General features: G+C 48.8%; 3 protein-coding genes across 3 annotated transcripts; all 3 read right to left on the reverse strand.

Moving 5' to 3' along the window:
• Positions 1-300: 300 nt before the first annotated feature.
• Positions 301-2,440, reverse strand: CTHT_0014850 (long-chain fatty-acid-CoA ligase-like protein; the record flags this gene model as incomplete). Its single annotated transcript, XM_006691934.1, has 2 exons — positions 301-2,160; positions 2,255-2,440. 2 exons carry the CDS (start codon positions 2,438-2,440, stop codon positions 301-303), a joined length of 2,046 nt encoding a protein of 681 aa, XP_006691997.1.
• Positions 2,441-3,835: 1,395 nt separating this feature from the next.
• CTHT_0014860 (alpha-1,6-mannosyltransferase-like protein) lies at positions 3,836-5,012 on the reverse strand (the record flags this gene model as incomplete). The annotated part of the gene is made up of 2 exons (XM_006691935.1): positions 3,836-3,888; positions 3,941-5,012. The coding sequence occupies 2 exons, from the start codon at positions 5,010-5,012 to the stop codon at positions 3,836-3,838; spliced, it is 1,125 nt and encodes a 374-aa protein (XP_006691998.1).
• A 5,777-nt stretch (positions 5,013-10,789) lies between these two features.
• On the reverse strand, positions 10,790-11,707 carry CTHT_0014870 (uncharacterized protein; the record flags this gene model as incomplete). Its single annotated transcript, XM_006691936.1, has 1 exon — positions 10,790-11,707. The coding sequence occupies one exon, from the start codon at positions 11,705-11,707 to the stop codon at positions 10,790-10,792; it is 918 nt and encodes a 305-aa protein (XP_006691999.1).
• Positions 11,708-18,684: the final 6,977 nt, after the last annotated feature.

Genomic DNA, 18,684 nt, shown 5'->3' on the forward strand with positions numbered 1-18,684 from the left:
TTGAGGGATTCATTTTGATGCGACAAACTGAATCATAGCGATGAACACAAGCCTAGTAAGCCAGTGCTGCTGACGTGGAAGAGCCTTTCCGATCGTTCAAACGGTACAGATCGTGGTTGAGTGAGACATGCAATGTCCGTACATTCCTGTAATCTCATACTAACTAGTTAAGCAGCTAGATGCTTTGTCCCTTATACGTTCATAAAGATCCAAATATCCCAAGTATACTCGCACCAAAGCAACCGGTACCGACTCCTTGAGCCTCTTATTCCCCCTAAGAATAAACCGCTAACATGATATCTACTTGCCAGCAGCCACCAATTCCTTTGCCATATCCCTCAGCTTAAACTTTTGAATCTTTCCGCTTGCCGTCTTTGGGTATTCTTTCACAAACCACACATGCTTCGGCACCAAATGATTGGACAGATTCTTTCTGACCCATTCCCTCACATCTTCCTTGGTCAAGACCTTCTCCTCTCCTTCCGAAACCACCGCGCCTTCCTCCTCTTCGGCCCGAACGCCCTCATGGACAATTACAAACGCGCCGACACACTCTCCATACTTTTCATCCGGCACTCCAACCACACTAACCTCCGCGACAAGCGGGTGCTGGAAGAGGCAGTTTTCAATCTCCAGTGGGTGGATATTCTCTCCTCCACGAATAATCAGATCCTTGATCCGCCCTGTAATCTCTACATACCCCTCGGCGTCCATGCTCGCCTCATCCCCGCTATACATCCACACCTCCTCAACCCCCTCCTCATTCTTCTCGACAATTCGTACTTCAGCTGTCTTCTCCTCATCCCCCCAGTAGCCTTTCATAACAAGATACCCGGACGCAGCGAGCTCGCCACGCTCCCCAATAGGCAAAATCCTCGACCTGTCAGCTGGATCAACAATTTTCACCTTAGTATGCGGCATCACCCGGCCAACAGTCTGCGTCCGCTTATCGAATGGGTCCCGTGGAGAAGTCATACAGCTGTCGGGGCTTGTTTCCGTCATGCCATAACAAATGACCAACTCATTCAAGCCCAACGTAGCGTATATTTTCCTCATCAGCGACTCCGGCACCGAGCTGCCCGCCGCGATGCCCTTGCGCAGATGAGTCGGGAGCGCTGTCGCCTGGTCAGCGGGGATCAGATGGTTGTGCAGCGCCTCAAACATCGCGACAAACATGGTCGCAACGCCGTAGAGGCCTGTTGCGCGGTGCGCGGCGGCCATACGCAGCGTTGCGACAGGGTCGAAGGCTGGCGAGGGGAAGAGGATTGCTGCGCCTGTGGTGGCGGTCGCCATGTAGCCTAGAACGGAGCCAAAGCAATGAAAGAGGGGCGGCGGGCAGACGATGAGGTCGGATGGGTCAAGGCCCATGCGCTGAGCGATTAGGTTGCCGTTGTTGAGGATGTTAGTGTGGGAGAGCATGGCGGCTTTGGGCTGGGAAGTGGTTCCCGAGGTGAACTGGATGTTGATAGTATCGGATGGGGATAATGGGGAGTCAGGGGTGATGGGGCGAGCAGACTGGGCTGCAATGTTGGTGAGATCGGGACCTGAAGGGAGAAGAGAGTTGAAGGGAATAAGGGAGCGCAGAGTATCTAGAGACGGGAAGTTGCTTTGGGGGTGAGATCCTGAGTTGTCTACCACAACCACTTTCTTGAGTGTGGGGATAGTGGCGGACTCGACCTTGCCTGACGAGAGGTCTGACACGATTTCTTGTAGGAGCGGGAAATTACTTCTTCCCCGGCACGGCTTGTAAGCCAAGTCGGTGACAGCACTAATTATAAGGATCTCAACACCCAGATGATTCAAGGCCGCAGTAACCTGGTTAGCATTGAAACTCGGGTTCAGCGGCACCAAAATGGCGCCTAGCTTAAAGATAGCATACGTGAGTGCTGCAAACTCGGCACAATTACCCAAGCTCATGGCCACGCGATCGCCCTTCTTGACTCCTAGCGAACGAAGCGATTGTGCAAGTGCATTGGAGGCCAGATCCAGTTTCTCATAAGTGAGTGTTGTCTCGACAGACGAGAGCAATGTTCCAGGAGGAAGATTGGGGAAGCCATCCTGGCTTATGGCGGGCGAACGGGAGATGACTGCGGGCCGGTCACCGAACTGCGAGACAATAGAGGAGAAGTGCTCAGGGATTGTGTGCGGAAGCAATGGTGTCTAGGTATGTAAGTCACATAGGTCAGGATCAGTTTCATCCAATACAGCCTGTGCAATGAATCATCCAAGGGGCCATAGGGAAGGGAGTACCTACCTCAGTAGGGCCCTGGCTAATGCTTCGCGTCAGGGTACTCAACGTCCTGCCAGCTCTCCTGCTCTTGGTCCTGGTGACGTGCCACGATCCCTTGGGGGTTGAGGCGTGCACATATCTGCACAACAAGCTGTTTCGCGCAGCAGACACGTACAGCAACCGCGTTGTTGACATCGAATGCAAGCGCATCGCGGGCTTCGGATGAGCGGATGACGGCTGTTCCGGTTCTATTCAACCTCTGATAGCACCAAGTTGCCTTGTTGTCACTACAGGCAAGCTGTCGTCGTGAAGTGAGATACTTCCTGTCTGAATAACAACGAACAATGCAGGAGATGGACGAAGGAAGCCATCGTGGCTCCCCCCTAAGGCGAAAGCCATCATGATCAGTGCCCCTTCATCCCCCGACGTGGCACAGCTGCGACGGCCGACCGACCGAGTGCCTTCGCCGAGCCAATTGCACCCGAGGCAAAGCCCACCCCGGGTCCGGATAAGGGAAGGCTGGGTCGTCAAGGTGCAGTGCGCAGATCAGGAGCATGGGGAAGTTTGTCCAAAATGCGGGGTAAGCATGCGAACCGTTGCGCGTGCCAAGCACTCCCCCCACAATCGATCTGACAAAGGGATGATATATCACGAGACGCGTGTTCATCAGAGATCTTGGGGAATCAAAACTGTCAAATATCTGTCTAGCATTGATAGAAACCATTTTTACCTCAACATCATGATTAGAAATCTTTGAAAAAAATTCACATTTTTCTCCTTTCTTCCTCCTTAGTTCAACAAACTATACTTCAGTGCCTGCTCCACACATCATGGTTGCCAAGAGCACCATGCTGTCTGCTTCCTTGAGAATGGAAGCTGAGTCGCAAGTGCGGGGTGAAAGTCGTTCCATACCCTTCCCCACCGCGCCTCTCTCCACGGAAGAAGGGGACTCCTGGAAAAGGCGGAGCGGAATTTTAGACTTTCTTGAGGCTGGTGGCTCAATGCAACCCTATGTTGGGATAGTGGTTGAGGCTCCAGCAGTCGCGGAAGACCTAAATCTCTTAGACGATGTAAGCAAGGGGGAGAATGCCAACCCTACTGCCTTCAGCATTAATGGGCATTCTGGGATCAAAGATACGACCCCGCACGGATTACCTTGGTACCAGTTCAGGAGCGTGCATGTTGCGAGCTGATATCTGACCAGCAAAACTGCGTCGCTAATATGAACCTTGATCCAGGAGCAATCGAAGCTTCACTAGAGAATCGTCTTCCTCCTTTTTTATTAGATGTTTGTACGTATCAAGACACCCCACACAAGGCCATTCCCAAGGCCAATCCCTGCTCGCAGATAACCAGCAATGATCTATACGTCTTATCTATCCCTTCCGTATGCGTGCTCCAGCAATAACAGTGATGCCAGAAAATATCGTTGCTGGTTTTTCAAGTCCCATGTCGAATTGAGCCTCGACCCGAGCGTAACTGCCGCTTATTCAGAACACCGACCCATGCAGGTTTGTCGAAGCGGAAATTATTACAAAGACGTAGTACAAGTTGATCGTTGATCGAAGGGAAAATTCCGCAGGATTAAACGGATCACGTCACTGATCATTGGTTGTTGTTCTCGCCGATATGCCTTTCGCTTTCGGGTTTCCAGGTTCCTGTTTGCCCATGCTTTAGACGCTGCTCGTTCACAGACAAAGCTAAACTTACCCTCGAAGTCGTGCTTCACAAAGGCCATCGGGTCATCATAATCCTTGGCGCCCATTTGCTGCACCCCGGGAGAGAAGCTCGTAATTGGGAGCACGACCACGTCACCCACTCTCTTGGGGTCCTCCATGCCCGTAAAATTGTGCCAGTCAATGAGCCCAGGGGACCGTGCCATATCGAAATAGCGCTCATCGTTAAAGTAGTCAAAAATCACATCAGTCCATAGCGCGGGACCAGAAAACTCGATCACCTCGCGATCAGTGATTCTGTCCAGCGTACCTAACCTTTTCCGAGCCAATGTTTGATCGGTTATGCGCTTGATAACTTCCCGCAACACGGGATGACCTGGCTTGGCTTGGATAGTCCACTGGCAAAACTGGATACGGCGACTGTACCATTGCGCCCAGTCTGGACGGTCAGGATCGGCTTCGATGCCAATGACCAACCCGATCTGGTCACGCGGCACCGACTCCGGCAGCCAGTCGGCTGCACTCCTGATGGCCGACGTGTCGATGTCTGTGTAGATCCCGCCTCGCGCAAACAAGATCAAGTACCGGAAGAAGTCGGCCTTGAGCACAGCTAGCGGCAGTGACTCGTATGCCTCGATTACCTCGGGCACCGACGCGTACAGCAGCCGGATCAGGTGCACAGCGACTTGGTCTGTAATAACCTCGTGGATAAAGCCGGGATGCTTCTCCGTCCAGCTGGCCTCCTGCTCACGGAAGGTAAACTCCCCTTGTGCCGGTGTCCATTTCCACGTCTGCCAAATATATCCCGGAAACTTGAGTTCAACATCGTAGGGGTATTGGTACGCGAGTTTCTCGTCGAGCGTCATGTGGGACATATCTTGAAACGCTCTCTGCCCGGATACGGAGGGTCGGTTGTTGTGGCCACCGTGTACAGCATTATTGTCGGATTTTAAGGTCTGTGGCTGCTTCAGTCCATCGACTGGTTGTTGTCCTTTTGGGAACTCGACGGCCGATGACGAAGGTGAGGGAGAGCTCGAGTGGGTTATGAAGAAGAGCACCGTAATAATGAATGCCGCTGCCACAAGGGCGCGGCGGAATGTCAGCATGGCAGCAGACGGCTGTGCCTGACACGGCGGAAACACACAAGATAGTCGATTTTTCGATATACGGGCGGCGAAAGATATGGGATAGGCGGGATAATTGGAGAACAGGACGCGATGGGGAGCTGGATATGGGTGGAACGCCGTCGCAGTCGCTGACAGGACACTTTTACGGTGAACGTGGCATACACAGAAAAGTCGTAAAAGAGAGAATGAATAGAAAGTTTGTGCTACAGTAAAGAGCCGAAAGAGAAGATGAAGAAGACTTGCGGTGGATGCGCAGCCCTTTTTGGTGTAACGTTGTGACGAAGACTGGATGCCGGTGGAAGAGATCTGGGAAGTTTAAAGGGGTGGAGCCCACACAAATCTCTGAAACGGGACATGGGTTGGCAGATCCAAACGTCGATCGGGTTGTCACAGACTTTCCTAACACTTGCATTTCCTACCAATCATCCACTTATGGCTTTCATGGTTAGTAGTTACACACATGTTCGAGTTGTTTCAACTAGGTATCCTCCGTGCTTTTCACATTGGATCAAGGTGCACAGCACTGTCAATCGATTTAGAAAGGAATAGGTATGCCCACAGGAAACGAGGGTATGAGGTAACACTCACACCGTAAATTACGTACGTGGAAACAATGCCAAGAACCAGCACATTAGCTCTGTCTGCAGAAGTGCAGATTTGGCACCTCCATCGATGTCGACAAGGGTTTGATCTGTCTGCTTAGCCAGGCAGTACCAAGCAACCTGGCAATTGACACTTGCTGGAACGTAAAACACAAGGGCAAACAAATCAGGCTAGTACTGCGTATACTCTCCAGAACCCATGACATCACCTTAGGTGATACAAATATGACAAACATCCATCGAAGTATATGCACTTCCAAAGTGACTTCAAAGTATGCCTTAACGTACCTTAACCTACAAGGGCCGACTTGGTTCCTGAAGGAATGCCTATCCCAAGCTCCCACTCTGTTCAACCGCACATCCATGCAGCACCTTATGCATCTTAAGTGTAATTACCTACTCCGTCCCCTCCATTACCGGAGGTTGCAAATTTCTGATTGGTCCTCGGGCTTTAACAGCCGGTCGACTGAATCAAATAGATTTGCATCCAGAACCAGCTTTTCCCAGCTTTTCCCACTGGATATGCTGTGTACAGTGGCTCATACTTTGCATTACAATGGAAGGTTACTTGGGAATCCATATAAAAGTGTTAAGCTTTCTAGCACTTCTTAATGCGAACCTTTCCGAAGATCGGAGCAAAAAAAGAGAGGAAATATGCTGGGAGATTTGTAACGATCCAGACAGACCTCCTGAGATGGGTTCGATGGTTGCCAGGCTGCTGGACTGAGACCCAGGAGTTCTCACACAACCTAAGTGGCCGTTGTGGTCACCAGTTGGTAAGCAACTGTTTGTATTGCTGACTAGAGAGTTTCTTGGGCCAGATGGCCCTACTTGGAATCTATATACATCTCTTGTGGCTACCCTTCTTCCTCAACAGCAGACTCTTGAGAATCAACATTCTTGGGTGTTGAGGAACACTTTCCCAATGTTCAGTTGTTGGGGGCGGATATCCGAGTTTGATGGATCACAATTCCCTTCTACTCCGATCAATGAGTTGCACGGAAGCTACTCTCCCAGATAAAGTCATTGTTGGTCCTGACAAGATTCATATCTCCAACTTGTCTCTTATCTTAGGATTCCTTACCTCTTCTTGCTCGTCTCCAATGGATCAACAGATTCCACAGGAAAGCAGTCAGAAACGTTCAAGTGATGAATTGTATCCTGGCCATGTTGTAGCTAGGCCGTTGCAGGTAAGAAATTTGCGAACCAGTTCAGTTTTACGTCTTGGGCGTTTTCTCAACAGTATAAGCGTTCGGTGTTGTTCGAGTAAAAAGTACGCCTGGAAAAGGTGGTCCGTGCACAAAGGTTTCCAGCCCCTTAAAGCTCGATGTTCTCTACCTCCTTCCTGCAGCAATGCCTGAAAACAATGGACCAGTCAAATCAAGCAAGTGCAAATTCTGTGTTCTGTGTTCAAGTAGCTTCATGTTTTCTTGACCCTGCAAAACCATTGGTTCCAGATTGTACGGGGCGTGGGGTACAGCGCCGAGGTATGCTCAACCGCAGATCCAGGAAGTGAGACTCAGGGCGGCAGGCAGTGACTGCTGGCTATGATGTCATCTGACAGTTAGGACGTGGAATGCCGGAACTTTGGAGAACAAGCCAAGCAAAAGCAAGCGGCTTGCGTCCTACTTAACAAGTGCCAATATCCAAAGCCTGCGGCCTAGTCTGAGCTGCGTGATGTCCAAATTGGGCCTGTCTTAACAAGTAATATCGACCTCCTCTGCATCTATTGGCTAGCTCTTCTGGCTGCGTCTGAGCTGCGTGGCAGTCTCCTAACACCGCTGACAGCCCTTATGGAACTGACTCGAACCATCGAGATCCGTTCATGATAGGCATATCCAAGTCTATTTTTATTGAAAATGCTATGGAAGGAACCTAGAATAGTCGACAAACTAGTTGTTATTACCACAGCTGCCAAATTACGCGTCAGATTTTGTGTTGTCTCCACCGCCCCCCCCCCCTTTTTTGAAAAAGATTACGAGCTCACCGTAGTGAGAAAGCCTCATCATTCCAACATGAGACTGATGCACCCAAAATATATCGGTCCCCAAAGATGCCTAAACAAAGATTTGGGCATTCTACAACTTCCACAATGTTTTGATCTCAATCTAGTTTCAGCGCCTGGTTGTGTTGTCAATGATGAAAGCCTTGTCGCCTGACACACATGTGCCTTCGATGTACCCAAAACTTCACCTTCTGCCCAAGGCTTTCATTGTGGCAAAAGAGGACATTGTACTCGCCACAAGAGATTGGAGATTTTTTTTGGGGGGGGGGCAATTCTACACCGTGGCATCTAATCCAATCACCCAGGTTGGATAGGCAGGCAACCTTCCACAGCTCTGGCGATGCTCCTTAGCGGCTAGCCACTCGCCCCTTGCCTCATCACACGTGACTACTTATCTCCTAGCCTCAGCTCTTACGCCATAACGATATGCAAGCCTGTAATTTTATTTCATGGCCAGGAGGTGCGTCGTCATGCGGCCTTTGACCTACATAAGCCCTGGCCGTTCACACCATTGTTGGTTGCCTTACTACCATCAGCCATCGGGCTTCATCTTCTAGCTCAGCCCTTGAAGTAGCTGAATCTATACGCTAACTGGTTCTGAGCCTTCGGCCTACATGTTTGAACTCCAATTACCTTGAACACCTTGCTTCATCTTAGTTCATAAGTAAGAGTTATCCACCAATACAGAGTGTGGAAGAGAGAAGGCGACCAGAAGGCAACTGCGAAAGCGTGCTATTGTCATCTTTCCATTTATAATCATAACTGAGAGCTTACGATAATGTGACAATCCTATCCGGCAGCGCCCCTCTTCCAAAACCTAGTGTGGACCGTTCTCCTGATTACATGAAACGTCTGACAGCGTAATTCCGGTTTCACTGCCTGTCTCCAGGTGCCGCCTCTGGTTAGTTTGAACTATAACTGGTAGTAGGTAGATGAGAACCCTGGGGCTTGGGTTACGGCTTGGCGCCCAAGGGAGCCGAAGGATCCGAGTATTGATCGCAAGTCGGCTTCCGCTAAGCCGCTTGTTCGGACTTAAATTTGGCATTGACAAATGGAACGACCAGCGCGTCTGCCGCTTTAACATTTGGGACGGTGTCCTTCCCTGACTTTAATATGTAGCTGCTGAGTACCGTTGCGTATTCTGCTGTAAGATTCATTAAGAGGTTAAGTTCTTGTGATCCTTGAGCCGAATGTTTTGTTCTCATCCGCGTCAACTATTATATCTCACAAGACCGATGATGATTTATGTACCAGAACCAGAAACAGCAAGGCATCAAAAGTATCACCGCGAGTGTGCTCAAGTCAAGGGCACAGCATAATATAGTGGTGCTACAGAGCAGATTCAACCGTCAGTTCAGTGTCATCTAATGCCCAGTGTTGACAGGTTAAGATGGGTTTAACCACAGGGTGATCATTCGGAAATCCTCAATCTGAACGTAACCTATAAAAATTGCTTGTGTTTCTTCCATGTCTCAAATATTACAACATCCATATCCAAGGTTATTCTGAGTGGCACTGATCACACCTTCCAGGTTCACCACACTCTAAATCCATGTTGATGTTTGTGGATACATCGTTGCTGTGGAGACAAAACTAGGGCATTTTTCCCTAGAGTAAACAGAGAATTCAGAGGTAACTATCCAGTAGTTCCTCACACCGTCAATGGGGTGTATCTGAACCAAAGCAATGCATGCAAAACATCTGAAGAAAACTAGAGAATCCAGGTCCTGAGGAAGCTCATGACCCAACTCCAACTAGCATCTGGCGTTAATTCCATATCCATCACACCGGTTACTCCTATCTCAGCGACAGGTGGCGTTCATTGTAAATGAAGTGCATATATTGGCACGCCCCCTACCGCTGGTATGCAAGCCGCAGTGGTGGCAAGGTTCCTGTGGCATTACTTATGTAAGAGTACGTGATACAAAGGCCACGGCTGACCATTCAAGTACATATTTGGAAAATGTGCTTTTTCGCACATCTGTCACGCCTTACGCTAACTGCATATCTGACTTGGAATTCTGTTATGCTCTTTGATCACAAACAAATATCTGAAAAATGACTACAGTATAACATTAAGATGAACTGAGGTTATGGAGCGGCTGGTCGGACTGTGTGGAAAACGTTTACCGGGTTGAAGATAGTACGGTGAAAAATAAACTTAGCTTGGACAAAAAATATCATTGTTAATAATTGACTCAATGCATAGGCATATGTTCATGAAGTAAGCTATACCTGAAATATGGTCACTACTGGGGTTTTCTATACGGAAATCCCAATAAAGGCGATCGAAAGGGATGCAGTTGCAAAGTTTCAGTAGCCTCACGGTGTAGAACCTTGTTTCTGCAGTCTTCAGTTTCTTGAGAGGAGCATATCTACCAACCCAGCAGGTGTTCTGCGATCGTTCGCCAGATGCGAGTGTATTGAGTCCAACAAGTCAAGTGTGTCATTGCAGCCGTTCTTGATCAAAGCTTTCTGCAGATTTCTATTCGCATGGATCGAGGTACGACGATTCAATATGCAGCAGGAATGCGATTGAAAATCTGTTACACATCATAAAAACAGGGCGGCTTATGATGTGAGAAGAGATGGTGGCATACAAATGATGTCCGTCGCATGAGCATGGCCACAAGGCGTTTATTCTCATTATAACTGTGTGGCAAACGCGGAGGTGGACATTAGGCAGAGAAGCAGTGAGAAATGAGACAGGAGAGTGTGATTGGAGCTTGTGGTATCATAACCCACCACACCATCATGACCCAGCTGGGTGGAACACGAAAGTGTCAGCGCAACTTGCGAAGCGGGTGACAAATGCCAAAAAGGCATGCAGGACTTCAAGCCTGACATATAAACTACCTCAATGCTTTAAGGAAACGCGAACCTGATAAATTATTTCTAAGCTAATCTCTTCTCCTACCAAACGAATGACTTTCATCTCCTCACTCAGAACTAAGACATAACGAGTGACAAGACTAACTAGTTATACCAATGACCCCCATGAACGACAGATAGAACAAAGACAAACGAACGCAGAATACAATCGACAGCAACAAGCGATATAAAATAATAGAGAAATCGCCATTCGATGCACATAACGTCCTCCTGGAGGATGAACGATCCAACATCGCTTCCACTCCAAGTGCAGCATTTCACTTCTTGTTGATCAGATGCCACCCCTCAGCAACCTCATCACAATCGTCACTTGAGGAGTACGCAGCCCAGGTCCAGTCACTGTCATCGTCAGCCTGGGCGCTAGCTTGGGTCTCTTGCTCAGGATGATCATCATCATTATCCACATCGACTTGGTCGTCATGAGTCGTGGGAGAGAAATAAGGATATGCCGGCTGCGGCTCAGGCTGCGACCAGCACTCTGCGTATTGCTGCGGGATACCAATATGATGGATACCCAGCCCCACATTGTATCCATGTTGCATCGCTTGGTGTCCAAGCCCATCGTCGGTTCCATACGGCTCAGTGTCAGTAGGCCGTTGACGATGCTGAACGCTGACTGGAGTTTCTTGCTCTGGGCACAAGTAGGAAGTTGAACCGATTGAAGGCATCCAGCTGTGAGGGTAGTCTGTATTCTGCCCTCCCGAAACATGGGCAATCGCGTCTTCGACAAGGAGAAACTCGTTCTTGTGGTTGCTGGGGCCGGGGGGGGAGACGGGGGACCGAGGGCTGTCGTTAGGGTTCACATTCACCGACGCAGCATCGCCCTCAGGTCCGTGGCTGACATATTCTCCCTGCTGCCCTAGGACCAGACTGAGGGAGTAACTCCAAGGTGTGGGGAGCCAGTCAGCAGGGGCCGGATAAGGGAACCCCATCGAGTCTATGTCTGACCAGTATTGAGGGATATTAGAGCCCAAGGAAGCTTCCCAATTGCCGACGATTCCATTTTTGGAGTCGGGGAGAATCGTGCTCTCTGGCACCGACGAGGTCGTTTGGGTGGGCGCGGGGTAATTCGACGGATGGGTCATGTCGCCATCGGACGGAGTCATCACGGATCTGTTGCGACTACGATGACTGCTGTGCCTTGTATCAGGTTGGGAGGACTTGTGTTGCGGCATCTTTGGTCCAATATTTGACCATGTTGTGTTGCAAAGCACCACGGGTGCCTTTTTCTGTGTCCTTGACGGCCCGTGATAGCGTGGATCGAGCGATTGAACGACGAAAAGATGCCTTGAATGAAACAAGGAATCTGGATAGGAGGGCGATGGGATTTGTCTGGCTATCTATATGCCATCCAAGATTCAAATCGACAACTGGCGGTGAGCATTCAATAATCTGGAAAAGGTGCAAGCTAACCATGATAAGGATTGGGCTTTAGGTGACGTAGGGAGTACTGTCTGTCGCTGCCTCAGCCTGCTGCTTCGCTGTCATCGGCGCTATTCGCTATTTGCTCAGCCCTATCGAATGGCGGACTTCTGCCACATGCGGCAACTACTTCCGAAGGCTCTCCATGAGAGCAAAAAAGGTACCAATCTCGATGATCAAGAAAGACTCAAATGGTCTGATGGCTTGGATTCTCACCGTCATCTAGTTTCTAACTTTCGGAAGTTTGCCTTTAATCGACGTGGCAAGGCGCCAAGTGTTCATAATCGAAAGGCTTTTAGCGGTAAGTTTGTCGTTCATTATTGGGTCGCATACGGTGATTAGCGACAGATCCCGGAGTTTCGAGTAATAGCCTTGCCGCATGGGAATGCCGAACGAACAAATGGGTATGGAGCGGGACAAAGGATGAACTCACAACGGAACACCATCAAGCCTTCTTCGATTCTGTCCTGGCTAAGAGTGTGAGCCAAGTTCTCGGATTGCCAACTCCAGAAAACCTTTCCGCAACATGCAAGTGCCCCAGCATTATAACAAGCGCTGCAAGATTCGATGCCGTTGGACATCGCTTGCGGCAAAGGATCTTTCTTGATTGCCTACTGCATATCATAAGGCAGGATTGTTTAAACTGTGCAGAAGCATCTTCGCTCAGTTGAAGCGATTAAGGTATCGCAGTGCTATTCGGAGAGACTCGGGACGATTGGAAAGGTCACCAGATCTTTGGTGATGCGCTTCTTCCTGTCGGCGATGGCGGGAATTGCAATGTGAAGACCTATGAAGACAGCCAACGCAGCGCGGCGTTCTAAGCTGACCTGATTGGGTACGACATATGCTTTGGCTGGGCTGTAAAGTGCCCGTCTGCGATATAGAGGAAATATGCACGACTGACCGCCAAGGGGGCTTACGAATAAGGACATATGCTGATTCTGGATGTCATTTGGCAACTCAGCGGGGGATGCTCGCACCATACTCCCTCTGTAGGGATTGTCACCGACTGCTCCTTTGAAACAGAAGACAAGCAAGCTGACTATTCTTTTCGGTCAGGCCGATGGGTGTCTGAAGCGCTGGTTCTGTCTAATATCTATTTTTAATCGGGTGGACTACAAGGTGGTCGTGTTGAGGCCCATGTTGCAGGTGGTAGGTGTAGATACTTAGATCTGTGTCCGCATTTCGAGCTTTATGCCGCGTTTGCCGCCAAAAGTGATGGCAGGGACTCGGGCCAAAACATTCGCCTTTATCGCTGCGGCCCGTCACATGTGCACATCATATCGTGTCAAGCATCGCCCATGCAAAAAACGGACGCAATAAAGCTAGTGAGGAGACGCAATATTGCAACTTTGCACCGACCATTTGACAGGTTTGCATTTTCTGGCATGCTTCTAAAACGAGCAAGCACGTGTCAGCAGAGCCGCACAGCTAGAGATGAGACATCTGAAAAAAGGTCCCCAGCACAGTAAACTCAGACCTCCCACTTCTTCTCTTCCCTGAAACCTTGGATTGATGCCTCTCAGCATCTTTCTTCCTCGTCAGTCCGTTCACTGTATCTGTCACAATTCCATAGCCAGCTATTTTGTAATTTTGCTGATAGCTGGATTTGCCGACGTGGTGGCAAGTGAGGATTGCAAACAACAGCAGTGTCACTGGTAACCATCATCAGCATAACTCTGGACCACGTCGGAAGCACGCTAACCTTAAAATTTTGCCTAGCAATGCTTAGGTTATTGTGCAGGGCTGAGGTTCGTGTCACGAAGACATATTCGATGTTATCTTCAAAGTGCCAAGACAAGTATCGAGCGTTCACTGAAGCTGCGAATGCATATCAAAGAATGATCCTGGATTTGGCTGTGACGGTGAAATACTTGGTGTGAAGTTGAAATAAGCTTTTCATCGTTGGGTCCCTTGCTTTTGGCAGGGTAACAGTGCGGAGGATTCCCGACCGCAGCACGGCCCGCTGTGGGGTGGATCTAGTCTTGACATCGCCACAAGGCACGCATGGAGAGATCCATCACATTTCCATCTCATTCTGCCGTGGTTGCGTGCAGCATCATACATACATAGACCGGGGTGGCAGAGCTACGGGCGGGTTCGAGCTTCTGGCGAGGGTCCCCCTTGCAATAGCTGTCGATGATGATGCTGATCTGTCTTAATCGCCCAATGACGATCACCGCCAGCTCACCAGCTGAGACCGTCGCAATGGCAGGCCATCCCCAAGAAGTATATCCTCAAGCGTGGAGTATACGGATTATGATATACCGCATGTAAAACTTCAAGCCGCAGGCTTGCATGCTCCGCAGGAGCCATTTCTGAATTATGGGCTGCCAGAGCGAACTTCCAACTTGCAGGGCACTCTGGCTCCTCTTTTCCGTCCGGTCACTCCATGATTGGTGTCAGCTGCGGGTGAGCCCACCAGGACACTGCATCTTGGCCCCAGTGTGGAGCTGAAGATTAACGATAGGGAGAAAGAGCGATTGTGCGAACTCCAAAGCTTGAGGGGTGCTACGGAGGGCTGACGTGTCGAAGGGGCCCCAACAATTCCATTCGACCGAACAGCTGGCAGCTGATCAGGCCATTATCAGGAACTCTAGGCATTGCTTGAAACGACCCAAAGCGAAGTACCAAGGGAAGAAGGTATGTCGACGCAAAGGTAAAAATGGTCTTTTATGGATGGAAAGCTGATACCAAAATGATGACGCTAAAAGAGCCTATGTAGAAAAGGCTTTGGTCTGACAGCACAGAACTTTGCTTTAGTTTCCCTCGCGAGGTTGAAACCAGCAGGCTCCCCTGGATCTTGAGGCCGTGATTGCTGGCTGACGAAGCCTGATGTACTGTCACATCATGAAACCTTCCCCATTTTTTTCTATGCTGCCTTCCTGACTTCTTATAAAACAGACAGCTTGACTTCTCACTTTACCTCATCTCTGCCAAGCGCCAACCTACCTAAGGAATCCTGGAAACATGGAATGAAATGTTCTTTACGAGCCCCAAACTGATGACAGTTGCTTAGCACTTCCTGAGATATAAGACAACTAGAATAACATTTCAACCTGATATCGGGTCGTACTGTCTTCAAATGTATGCGAGAAGGTCACAGCATCCGGCATAACAGTCCCAAACTGTCAGTTCCCTCAAGTCCTTCAATTAGATATTCCAATCCAGAAACCCAAGCTCCCATATATCCCCAAACTATGTCTTCATTTGTGCGTTGGTGGAGAATCACTTGCTAATTAGGCCTCTCCTGTGTGATTTTACAAGACCCTGCTGACATGTAATGCTCCGCCAATGACGTTGGTGAGCTGGATGGGGAAAATGTCCACATCCTTGCATCTGCGGAAGTTAAAAACATTTTTGAGTTCGTGGAAGGCAAGAGCAAGAACCTCATAGAAGCAACCTGGTCGTCTAGCCAACCCAGTAAAGGCTTTTTCGTTGAAGCGCAAGTGATAAACATGGCCGCGGGGGATCTAACGATGGTTTGATCAACGATCTGTTTTGTCAAGTTAGGTTCTCAGCCGTTTCAAATATGCAACGTTGTGCCTACTGGCCGCTTACCCAATTAAAGTGCTTTCTGGTACCTCCGAACTGTCTGCGTGAGAAGGTGTCAGCATGCTGCTATTGTGATGCCTGTTATACAGCATGCTGGGCCCGGACCCGTTAGGAAGATGGTCCGTCTGTGGCCTCGCGCTAGACATTGAGGAAATGCTTGCATGTCTTTCTGTCGTAAATTGAATGGTAGTAGGAGTCCGGGGTTCGTGGGTTAGTTGGATATCAATGGCTGCGTTGATATGGCATCGGAGCAGCAGCGGCGCAATTATATTCTGTGATTAGTCCCTCGCCCAGCTACACGCAAATTTCTGGCATCTATCATTTGACTTGTACGCTGGGATTGGCAAGTAAGCTTATTAGTTGCTTTCGTTCAATCCCCCGACTCCTAGTTCCATGGACTGCTGCCCATAGGACAACAGCTATTTGAGGCAGTGCGGAATAGCTGCATAGCCAATGCTACCTTCAATTGACTCACAAACAACCTATGTGCCGTCACCCAGTCATAAGGCTGCTGTTGTCTAGCGAGAATTCTCCATATGACTTAGAATAGGGCCCTCTGGCAACATGGAAAACATCAGTCTGTCAAATGACTATATAGCACGATGTAACTTTGCCAGAGAGGCTACGACATTGTAAATGGCACTGAAAGGATGCAGGTACTGTTACATCGATGGTGCGTTGTCGCTTATGGTGACACAACTAACCCGGCAGTTTGGATTGTTGTGGGTGTGATGTGTGACAGCTCCCCCCTTTCTCTGCTACCCCCATGATCAACATTACCTGCAATATACAATTTTCTAGAAACATTACACTCACAGTTCCTATATTCCCGAAAAGACTCGATCTGCGGCTTTAAGTTTCACTGCATGGTCGACACCAAAGCTTCATTGGGTACCTGTCAAATCCAAGTAGTCGAACACCAGCCCAGACTCTTGAATGCTTAGCCCATCTTTAAGAAGTATGTCTCTCCACTTTGGGGTTTCCATTGAATGGAAGCAGGGAAAAGAATCTGAAGAAATTGTACTGGCTGGTCATGCAAAATTTACTCCACAGTAGAAAAAGTGCCGAGCACATTTCCCTCAGCCACAAGATAATGTTAGTTGGGAAGCATGTGATGAGGCTCTTTACTCTGGCCGGCATGCTAGAATGATTTTTTACCGCCTTTTCTGGAACATGATTTCCAAATAAAACGCCTCAGGGACCAATGAAAGAAGCCGACTGATCTTTTTTATGTTTGCGATTGTATCAAAACACATGCGTAACCAAAAATAAGCAGGATGATGTACGTTCCTCGTGAAATCACTCTCTTTGCCTTAGCTGGCAGTTCACATGGGAAGATCTGGTTTATTGTGACTAGGTACCTAGATATCCATATCTTGAGCATACATACTAGGTACGGTAATTGTTATTCGATCCCGCTGGTATGTGGCTAAGGACATCTCCTGACACTAAATATGTAGCTAGTAGACAGCCAACAGGGAGTGGATCTATTTGCATGGTGAGTATCAACAGCTCAGGGGGACCAGCCTGTATACCATTTTAAAACTCACTGTTTAACTGTCTACCATCCCAGAATTATTCCCAGCGAAGGTATTTATATATGGGTTTGGAGCTAAATGTATTTTCGGCAACTAGACCACACTGTGGGATGCGTTCACATTGCCTCGTCTACAGATCTGCCTTAAGTGATTCTGTCCAGAGTAGACGAGAGTCGCCAAGTACAAGCTGCCGCCATGGTTGAAGGAGGGACAAGGCTTTGAGATATCGACCAATCAACTGTAACCTAAACCTGATCCAATCAGCCAAGATGAACCGAGGCAATAAGCATCTGCTTATTTGACAATGATCCTCGATCGGGCAAGTAACATTTGTGCGAGTGACTCAGAGTCACTTCTCTAATTCCAATCTTCCTCCATAGTCATTGCATTTCTTGGATTGTTACAAGCTCTCGAGATCCAGACTTAACCCAACATCTATTTGGCAAGCACAGAGCATCTGATCGGGTACCTTTCGGAGCACTGCGACATATTATGCCAAACCTGGGTTCAGCACTATCACCGAAACTGCACGGATTCATCCAGTTTACGCTGAAACCTGTCAAATGGAAAGAGGCATACGAGAGAACACCCTAGTGGTATCAGCATCGAGACGCAAAGATATCGATTCTATATTGGCTCAGATGAGCAAGCACAATGATGGCTACCAGTCTGACTCCACTCCACGAAGGATCCTAGTGGACGACAATGACAGCAAAACCTACCTCCCCGAATTCCGGTCTGAAGACTCGCTGACCTGTATGTGTATGTTAGACACGGATATTCACAGGCCAGCATACAACTCAGTCCTCTCCATTTCATCTTCATCATCTGGAAGTCTTCCAACCAAGGATGCGAAAAATATTAGTAGCATTCCCTCAGTGACTGTCGACAATTTAAACCAACTTTTTGATCACGGTCAAAGCCAAGTCAGACGGTGTTCCAGTGTTCATGATCTCCACTCACTATTGTCACTTTTGAGGGAAGATCGAATTGCCAGATCAGAACCATATCACATCCGTGCTTGCAATCCAGATGACTTCGCCTCGGTTTGGGAAAAACGCATCGTGCCAATGCTGCTTCGTCAGATGGAGCAACATCAGGTCGTTGAATATGCTGCTCAGGTCCATACATTTCCCGAAGCGACACAACCGCAGGGTTGTTATAGAAACCATCAAACGGCTGCCTCAGTGCTAAGGGTGATATACATCACAATTTGTGTCCCTGAAGCCTCTGGCTGTCTAACCTCTCATGGGTCGCCGAGCAAGAGCAAAGAAAGCAACCGAGAACCTGGGATTGAAGAAGTCGACCCTGTCTGGGCTCAAGAATTGGAGCAGAGCCTTCGAATAGAGATTGAAAATGCAGTACCAGCGGAGAAGTTCAGGCACTTATATGTCCGGGTCGAGTTTCTCTCACACGGGCTTATGGATAAGTTGACTTGGTGGTGAGTAACACCTTGAACTCTCTCAAGTGTTCCATTCTCTGATGGACGTATCATAATGAAATGCTAAAATAACACAGGGGCCAACATAGCTTGCAGAAAGATAAGGTATGCTCACCTAAGAATGCTCAGTACTGTGGAACTCCGATCATGGGTCTATCCATTGGCCCTTCCAACCCGAACCTACAAGAGGCAGGCA

The sequence above is a fragment of the Thermochaetoides thermophila genome (assembly GCF_000221225.1).
Source record: "Thermochaetoides thermophila DSM 1495 unplaced genomic scaffold scf7180000011814, whole genome shotgun sequence".
NCBI lineage: Eukaryota > Fungi > Ascomycota > Sordariomycetes > Sordariales > Chaetomiaceae > Thermochaetoides > Thermochaetoides thermophila.